This window comes from Cyprinus carpio, chromosome A7 (assembly GCF_018340385.1).
Source record: "Cyprinus carpio isolate SPL01 chromosome A7, ASM1834038v1, whole genome shotgun sequence".
Classification (NCBI taxonomy): domain Eukaryota; kingdom Metazoa; phylum Chordata; class Actinopteri; order Cypriniformes; family Cyprinidae; genus Cyprinus; species Cyprinus carpio.
This window is the reverse complement of record NC_056578.1, coordinates 32,914,557-32,924,308: the sequence shown is the minus strand read 5'-3', so window position 1 is coordinate 32,924,308 and position 9,752 is coordinate 32,914,557. Positions and strand designations below refer to the sequence as shown.

The following is a 9,752-nucleotide window of genomic DNA, read 5'->3' as shown; positions in this document are numbered from 1 at the left end:
ATTTCAGAGTCAAGACCCCCACCCTTGCCTCCTCCAACTGCTGCCAGTCAGCCCTTGTCATCGTTATCCGAGACACCCCTACCATCTCCGTCTCCCTGCCTTTGCTGGACCGAGTTCTGGGAGCTTTATGCCAGAGTAGCCGCTGGTGTCTTCGCCCAGCATTTCCAGGCCCTCTTGCAGGAGAACCCTCATTACTCCCCTGATTCGGCCACTGCTTTCTGCCGCTGCTTTACAGACAGATCCGTTCGACATTTCGAGAGTGAGCCCGAGGGGACCGTCAGTAAAGAAGGAACGGTGAGCTGGGTCACCCAATCTGACGTTACATCACTGGAGGAGGATGCAGCATCTCTGTCCCTTCTGCCGACAGAAGCCTCCACCCCATGCACACGTACTCACACACGGGCTGTGCCCAAACCGGCTTTGACCCAAGAGGGCCGTGGATCGAAGCAGTTCCAGAGCGCCGGAACATTTCAGGACTTGTATGCTCATACTCCGATCCTCCCACCATCCTATTCTTCTTCATGCTCTTCCTCTATGGGTGGGAATAACGGGCGGAGAGAGGACAGGGGAATAGCGGTCAAATATAACCAACCTGGATACAAAGACCTGGAAGAAGAGGAAGACAGCTGTGTGGGGCCTGTCGCCGGAGAGGAGGTGGAGGCAGATGTAGTAGCAAGGTACAATGAGGGCGAGGGTGATATGACCTCAGAAAGAGCTGATCTCAGCCAGACTCCGACATGCCCCAATCCCTCTGGCACACCAGCAAACTCTGGGTCAAAATGCAATGGGAGATCCATTGGGGGTCACTCGAAGAATAAACTAAAAAAGTGGTTCTCTTTGCGCACCATGGGCCGCAGCATCCGAGAGAGTGTGCAAGGCATCTTGCACTGGAGCAGCTCCTCCAGTGACGCCCCTCAGAACTGCAGCTCGGCTAATTCTGCCCCCCTTCCTTCCAGTTACGGCTACACTACAGGCCTGCAAGATGGCAAGAGGAACTCTGGCTCGCAGGGCGTTCCTACATCTCTCCCTGTCTCTCTTGACGTTCCCCTCTCTCTCCCTCACTCCTCGTCCTCTACATTGCCCCCATCATCCTCCAGTAGCATCACCTCCCTCTCACTCTCCGAGGCCCATAACTGCCGAAGAAGCAACAGCAAGAAGGAGAAGAAACTGCGATTGTCCCGCTCACTAGCGCCAAATCTGTTCACCACAGCTCCAACTTCCTCTGCCGTGTCGTCCTCGCCACTACCACCAAGTAGCTTCAGTGCCACGAGGAAGATGGGCAGGCTGGTAAGGGAGGGAGGTGTGACCATGTGTTCATCTTCGGAAGAGTTCGCCAGTAATCATGGATTCCCGGGATTTTCTTTTGGACTGCTGCACCACCCCACGGCCATGGAAGGAGTTGCAGGTGGAAGGGGGATGCATTGGCATAAGTGCCATCTAGTTCTGATAGAACGAGATAAGGATGGAGGCTTGGAATATTTCCTGGAGTTTTACATCCCACCTAAGGTGAGTGAGATGATTTCTGCTCTTATGTATTGATTAAAAATACAATAAAACGCTAATATTGGGAGATATTATTTTACTTTAAAGGGACTGTTTTGTCTTTGAATAGGTTTTAAATGTAATATATTCCTCCAATTGAAAACTTGAATTTATAGCAGCCATTACTCCAGTCTTCAGTGTTACGTGATCCTTCAGAAATCACTCTAATATTCAGCATATGTGATTTAGTGCTAAAGAAACATTTCTTCATATTATCAATGTTGAAAACAGTTCAACTATTGAACATTAGTCTTTTTTTTTTTTTTTTGCTTAACTTATAAATCCTTTATATATTTTGATGTTTTTGAATACTTCTAGTCATCCAATCCCAGAATGATGGTCCCATGTTGCTCTATTGTTGATGTGAGGAGCACTACAGCGACAGAGATGCCAGACAAAGAGAACACCCTTCTTCTGCAGGTATGTCAGCACTTCTCTATTTTTGTATGTAGTAGTGAGTCAAATCTGCAATAATGATGCGAAAACTGTAACTTAACTTTGCTTTGCTTTACATGTGTAACAAAGATGTTGTTGTCCAACTTGTCACTGTCATGTGATGTCTCATTAATGGTTGTGGTACACAAATACAAGGTTTGATGAGACTTTTGTTGATAATTATATTTCACATACAAAAGTGTGCTTTGTTAAATATAATTTCTAGATGAATTACAGGATGAAAAATGTATATAGTAAAATTAATTAAAAATATTTCATCCCTCATGTTTTAGAAATTAAACATTTTTGGTGGTTAAAAAGCAACATGTTCACCCACCACCAAGTATATTTTTTATACACAATTTAATAGAAAAATGTTATATATTTTATTCAAAAAATGTTGACTGTGCATCACTTTTGCATCCTGTGTTGTAAGACCCTTCTCAAAGATCCCTAATCATTAAAAAAGATGCTGTGTATAAGCAGATCTGATCTGTTTGTGTTTTTGTCTCTCAGTTGGAAGGTCAGGTGCAGTACTGATCGAGACCAGAACATGCGTTTCAGATTAGAGCTTGGATTAGGGAAATCAGAAATACCATTTTTTAAGGTAAGACATTGTGTTTTGAATCATAAAAAAAAAACGTGAAACCACAATGTATATTGAAAGGCTATAATGAGATAATGCTTGCATGCATGGCAAATCAAAACTTAGATCTCAAAATTGCACTCCTTAAACCTTCTCATCAGTGAGAAAGAGGATGTTGAGGGAGTGTGTGCGGCAGTGCTCTCACCAACCCTCAGCAGTACACCAGAATTTCAACGACCACCTGTCTCAAGGTAAGCGTTTGGAGGTGATGTCAGCATTAAAGTGGTCAGCTGCATTCAGGACAGTGTGTGTAATGGGACTATGCTTGTGTTGATGTTTGCCAGTGCTAAAATCACCCTCAAATAGAGGGAAGCAATTTTGTGATTGACAAGCATTAAAAAACATCTGATCCTGAACTGAAATATTTATTATGTAGCAGTAAAAACAAATACAAATATGTACCAGTACTACAGATGGTGATGTATTTGTTATTTGATGTGGTTTTCACTGTAGTGTGTTATGGTGGGTTGGTGGTTCTCCTCGCTGGAGCCTCTGCCTCCCGAGTTGCCACCCCACGCCCCTCTTGATGAATCAGACAGTCGACTGCTTGGTGGGGGCGGAGCCAGTCTTAGCACACCTTTTGTAGAAACTCTTGATTCCACAGGTGCTGTGCTACACAAAAAAAAACACACGCGCGCACACACACACACACACACACAAAAAAAAAAACATATTTGGTAGTGACCATGTTGACATCTATTTTACCCTAATCCTGTTTATATTTGAATGCATTTTTTAAAACATTTAATGATTAAATAAGGCACAGAAGTCAAAGTTTCAATCCAAGTTGCTTATTTAATTTATGGTATAAAAATAGGAATGTTGAGAAAACAAGTGCAAATAAGATTTCCCATCCCATGTTAATTTTTTTTTTCACAAATATTCATTCGTGCATACATTTTCTTATATTTTTTTTGACATTTCGTAATTCTTAATTAAAATAACTAGATCATCAGATGAAAATAACAGACTTCTCTCTGGCAAAATGTATGCTGTCTGCCTTGTTTTTTTTTTGTTTGTTTTGTTTTTTTTCAATATAACTTTTCAATTGGATCTGCTTCACTTGGATCACAAACTTTTGTTTTGTTATTGCGAAGTAAATATGCTATGCAATGATATTGATAGCACTTTGTCTTATCTGAAAAAATCATATTTTGGTAACACGGTTTCATCTGTTTTTTTTTTTTTTTGCATTAAGACATTAACATAAGTGCCTGTCCTCACAAATGCTCTACGAGATAAATTGGAAAAAAGCTGTTATAGCTATCAAGGGGAAAACAGCTCCATATTAATGTTTATGTGTTTAGAATGTGATGTCATTAATATCCATTTGGTGTAATGGGCAGGTATCCCATACTTTTTGTCCATATAGTGTATTGACTGGAATCCCAGCTTCTGACATTAACTCAGAGATCAGAGGTATTCAGTTTGTTCCTTGGTTTCCACAGGATCGTTCCCTGTTCTCCGGAAGGTTCTGTTTCAGAGACGGTGGAAACATCGTCTGAGTGAGTGTCAGTGGTTTCACGGTTTTCACTCTCCTCCCGTCTTAAGGCAGCCCAGCTTGTGATGGCGGGCGGCATGGCCAGCCATGGAGTGTTCCTTGTAAGGCAGAGTGAGACACAGCATGGGCAGTATGTCCTCACCTTAAAACTTCCAGGGCAAAGCAAAGGGTAAATGCCAATGTGGGTGATTTATTTATTTACACAACTCTTTAAAAGTTTGAAACGTTTTTTTTTTTTTTTGTCATCAATGCTCCATTTACTTTTTTAAATATAAAGGTTTTGCTTAATTAAAAATATGCATGAACGTAAGCATTTTTATATATATATATTATATATATATATATATACTATATATAAAATATAGTATTATAATATATATACTAGATATGTATACAGTGGTTTTGGAAAACCATTAGTATTTTTAATGTTTTTGAAAGTGACGTATCTTCTGCTCATCAAGCCTGCATTTATTTTCGATCAAAAAATACAGAAAAAAATTGTAATACTGTGATATATTTTTATTACAATTTAAAATAATTGATTTTAAATTTATCATACTTTAAATTATCATTTATTTTTGTGATGCAAAGCTGAATTTTTAGGATCATTATCACATGATCCTTTAGAAATCATTCTAATATGATTATATCATTATCAAAGTTGGAAACAGTTCTGCTGCTTAATATTTTTTCATAACGTGATACATTTTTAGGATACTTTGATGAATAAAAAGTAAGAAAAAAAAAAAAAGAAGAAGCAATGTTTTTTAAAATATAAATATTCTTGTAATAACAATATACACTACTGGTCAGTAATTTGGGGTCAGTAATTTTTTTTTCTTGCTTTTCCTTTTTTAAATAAAATCAATACTTTTATTCAGCAAGGATGTGTTAAAATTGATAAAAAAAACAGTGATAGTTACGAAGATTTTATATTATTAGAAAAAATATTTTAATTTTTTATTTTTGAATAAATGCAGTTCTTTTTAACCTTTTATTCATCAAATATATTAGGACAGCAGAACTGTTTCCAAACACTCATAATAAATCAGAATATTAGAATGATTTCTAAAATGGATCATGTGATGGGGGGGGGGGGGGGGTGTACTGGATGTTACATGTGACACTGAAGGCTGGCGTAATGATGCTGAAAATTCAGCTTTGCATCACAGGAATAAAAATTATTTTTTAAAGTAAGTATTTTCAAATAGAAAACTATTATTTTAAGTTGTGTATAATATTTCACAATATTACTGTTTTTTTCTGTATTTTGATCAAATAAATGCAGGCTTGATGAGCAGAAGAGACTTCTTTCAAAAACATTAAAAATAGTAATGTTTCCAAACTTTTGACCTGTACTGATATATATGAAATTGTTACTTTCAAACACTTTTGATGGTTAGTGTGCAGCTGATGAGTAGTATCAGTATGTGTTTTTGTCTCAAAAAACACATTTATCTTTCCTTCTGTGTTCTGGCATCTTCCTCTCAGCACTTGCTCTTCTCCTTCAACGAGGATGGACAGTGTCGTGTGAAGCATCTCTGGTTCCAGTCCATTTTTGACATGTTGGAGCATTTCCGTGTGCACCCCATTCCCTTCAAGTCTAGGTGCGCCTCTGATGTCACCCTCATCGTTTTTTTGTGAGGGCCGACGAATGCCGGAGGAAATCTCTAGGTTATGGAAGGCTGGCTGGGCTCGACTTTAAGGCATGCGGGTTTTACAAAAAATCAGAGCCTAGATAAACAGGGAACCTGCTGCACTTTTAGATGGCCAGAGAATTTTTGAGTGCGACAGCAGGTGAAGTGATCACAGTGATATTTGCATCTCCCTCAGAACAGCTGAATTAAATATAAATAACACTTTCTATATTTCTGAGAAAAAAATGTAAAGGGTCATGAACTGCCTTTTTTAATTCTGCACTATTCTCTGAGGTCCTTCATAATGTTATCCAGATTTTTAGATCAAAGGACATTCATATCACAATCAACACTCAGCAGACAACTTAGCAATAAAGACCACATAATAACAAAACAGTTAACTCCCATTATAGTCGGCACAGCATTGTCTTTTATTTCCAATCTTTATATAAATCCTGTGTCGTATATGCCATGTTTGTAAACGATGATCCTGTAACAGAACAGAAGTCAGAAACCATTCATTCTCTCATCAACAGTTTTGTACAAAATTTCTCTCTGGGTCTGGGAGTCCCAGCGTTGGTGATGTTTGTAGAAAATAATATATTCTTAAATGCTTTCTCTGCTTCTGGGATCCAGGTCAGTTTGTCATGGGGTTGCAAGCCCTTCCCGTGATGCCCCAAAGCACTCAGGGGCGATTCTTTGATAACATAATTTGGAATGAACGTTCGACAATATGAACACATGCCCAAAAATGACATTATTTGCTTTTTCGTGACAGGCTTTGGAATCTTTTGAAAGATTTGCCATTTATAGTGATGATGACCTAAAAATGTCACCTCCCTTTTTACAAACTGCAGTATTGTGACAAACTGGCTTATGACCCTCAGCAGCCAAAAGTTTTAAAAGTTTGACAGTATCTTGTCTGCATGTTTCTTTATCTTTTTAACAGAGAAAATAGGTGTACGCAGTACGCACAGGAGGATCCTCACTGGACACAATTACCCCAGCTGCTCTTAATGATTCAAAAACTGGTGTTTACAGGGTCTGTAATCAGACTTTGGAGTGACTTGAACTGGTTCACAATTTTTTAACCAGTCCCAAGTCAAATTTAGATAAAGCCCAAAGTGTTTTAGGGAATTCTTTGAGCACTGGGTGAGTCTCTACTTCCTCTGCTGAGAGAAAGGTTGTTATCATTGTGTCATCAATCACACAGACTGTGCATACAGCTTTAACAGCAAAATAGGTGTGCACACATTCGGTATGCAGACAGTGTTGGATTGTATTCAACATTTTCCTCTTCTGTCTCCACCCAATTCACATGAAAAATACGTTTTACAAATAAACCAGTGTCTTCCCTATGGTCATTGTTCTTTTTGGACAATGAAACGTGGAAGAGAATCAACAACATCAAAAACATTTGCTGTTCATTTCTCAAATCAACAGCAACAGCGCATCTGTTTTCTGTCCAGATTAACCATTTCAGGTCTATAAAAATAAAACAATAAAAATTGTTCTTTTTGGACATTTTTCAGAATTATTGAATTATTCAGAATGTTATTTCAGAACATTGTCTTCAGCATCAATTACAAGACATACACACGTCTTTTTCAGAATTTACAAAAATTACACACAGCGGTGGTTTTTGGAATGTGGCTAAAGTATATACAACTGCGATTTTTAGATTGTGGCTAAAGTTTGAATTTGACACTGGGCCACTTCCCAGTGAAATCTCTTTCTAACAAATTTTGAAGGCAGTTTTCTGACAGTAGAAAACAATGCTTAAAGTTCATGCCATTCTCATCCTCACATCTAGTATGCTCAATGGTACAGTGAAATTTTCTCTGACAGTTTAACCAGATAGACCAAACTAAATTTCCACTTAAATTTTGGAATTGGATCTATTTTATCCATTCTAATTACTGAGTTGCCAGCCCTTTCAACTCCATTAACCCATAATCTAATCTGTGGCATTTGTTTATAAGCTAATTTATTTGGATGACTATATGTGCCTATGTTTAGTCGAGAGAAGATTTATAATTTTCTAATCTTCCAATGTGATCATGTATCAGAGCAAGCATTTTTCTTCATTGCTAAGAGCGGAAATATGAGCAAGCATATTTTCTTCATTGCAGTGAGCTTTTTAGAGAAAATGTGTTTGTGCTGCGTGGCCTTGGTGGACTTTGCTCCTGACTCCCCCTTCCTTCTCCAGCTTCTGCAATGAAAGTCTCTGTTGTCAGTCTGCCTCAGCTTTCTGTGGTCCAGCCGCCGTTTGGTTGATCAAATGTGGACAGTGAAATTTTCCAATGTCCCCTCTCCCTGCAGTAAAAGCAAACATCTGGATCAGTCTGAGACTGTCTTCGTCCTCTGCCTCGTCTGCTTGATTTTGGTGGTGTTCACTCTGACTGAAAAGAAAAAGTCAGTCTTGATCCGTTGACACAGTGTTTCCACTGCTTGACGATATGCCTTGTCGTTGGCGTGATTCCAGTCGGCATTCTTCGTTTAGCATTGCTGTAGGGAAATGTGGACTTATCTTGTGCCAGTCTGTTGCCCCCAGTTTGAGCATAAGCAAATGTTACAGTTTTTGCATGGTGGGGGCTGAATTCTTGACAAAACATGTCCAAATCCTTTGCAAAAACTTTCTCCAGAGTCTTTGGGGTGAGGCACGTGTGTCATAGCCCTCTTTCAAGTCCTTCTAATTCCGTGGTCGAGAGACCATCACAGTTCCGTTCGGCCCAGCCACTTGGGAATCATGGGGAACGCTCTGACGTGCTCTCCTTTTTCCTCCAGTTTCATCCTCATTCAGGCTGTCCAGCTGCAGTGTCCACTCTCCCATAAGCTTTAGATATGGTGCTGACTCCAGTCACGGAGTATTCCACTGCTCTTACGCCGTCGCTGGTGGCAGACGTTCTGGATGATTATGATGCTGTCGAACTTGTTGCTGGTCAATTCGAAGATCTGTGCTTGTCTTTCGTCGGGCGGTCAAGGACTGTGGGTGCAGATGCAGTTGCTCTGTAGGATGGAGGCAGCGGTGGTGGTTGAATCTGGTGCTGCTGTAGCCATTTGTCGACAGGGGTGAAGCCAGGAGTCCAGATCAAAGTCCACTTTGGCACACCGCAGTTCTCTAAGGGCATAAAGAGAAGAATTCTGAACAGTATGATCTGTTTTTTTGTCAGAACTATCATTTTTCAGTTCTTTCCTAAATGGCATTGAAATTGATTTCTCAGCGTTCTGCTGCTTCACGCCTGTGCTTTAAAAAGTAAAATTTAAATTCCCAGGCAACACATGTTAGGTAAGAAATGTTAGCCTGAATGCATTGTAAGTCGCTTTGGATAAAAGCATCTGGTAAAATGCATAAAAAAAAAAAAAAATTATTGATACTCAAGGAGTGAAATGTCACCAGCTAGTGAATCACTGCCCTGCATAGAAGTGTTAATACATACACGACTCTGGACTTTCAGACCACATGTGAAATAATTATCCATAAACTATGACTCAAGTTTTTTTACTATTGGATTATTATATAAAATGTTATTTGGCCTGTGCATTTTTATCCCATCTTAGAAATATTGACCTTTTCTTGTGAGAGTAGTATGATTGCATTAGACTATGATAAGGTGATGCAAATTAATCACATTATTTTAATCAGTTGATAGCCCTAATAGTAGACACAGAATGTTAAGCTAAACAGCTGTTTTGAGGGAGATTGTGGTCCCACAAAAGGAAAAAAATAACAAGAAATAATTCTTAGAATGTGTCCTCTGTCAGTTTGATTGTCTTTAATCCTGGGATTATTTTAGTGATGCACACAGTCTTTGGCACAGAGCTTGTGTGTGGAATGAATCTGGAAAGTGATCATATGTGTATGTGTGTATTCATAAACAACATGGACACTGCATGAGTTGTTCACACCTGTTACAGATATGATTAAAAAGTATGTTGTGACAGGAAGTGATCTCACACACAGGGTGATCCCACATTTAAAGGACACTCT

The 9,752-nt window shown here is 39.1% G+C and overlaps 1 protein-coding gene across 1 annotated transcript; it reads left to right on the top strand.

Moving 5' to 3' along the window:
* LOC109074711 lies at positions 1-2,583 on the top strand (the record flags this gene model as incomplete). Its single annotated transcript, XM_042761381.1, is given in 3 exon segments — positions 1-1,506; positions 1,861-1,962; positions 2,494-2,583. Coding segments are annotated over 3 exon segments (1,698 nt in total), but the record flags the coding sequence as incomplete, so codon positions are not given.
* Positions 2,584-9,752: the final 7,169 nt, after the last annotated feature.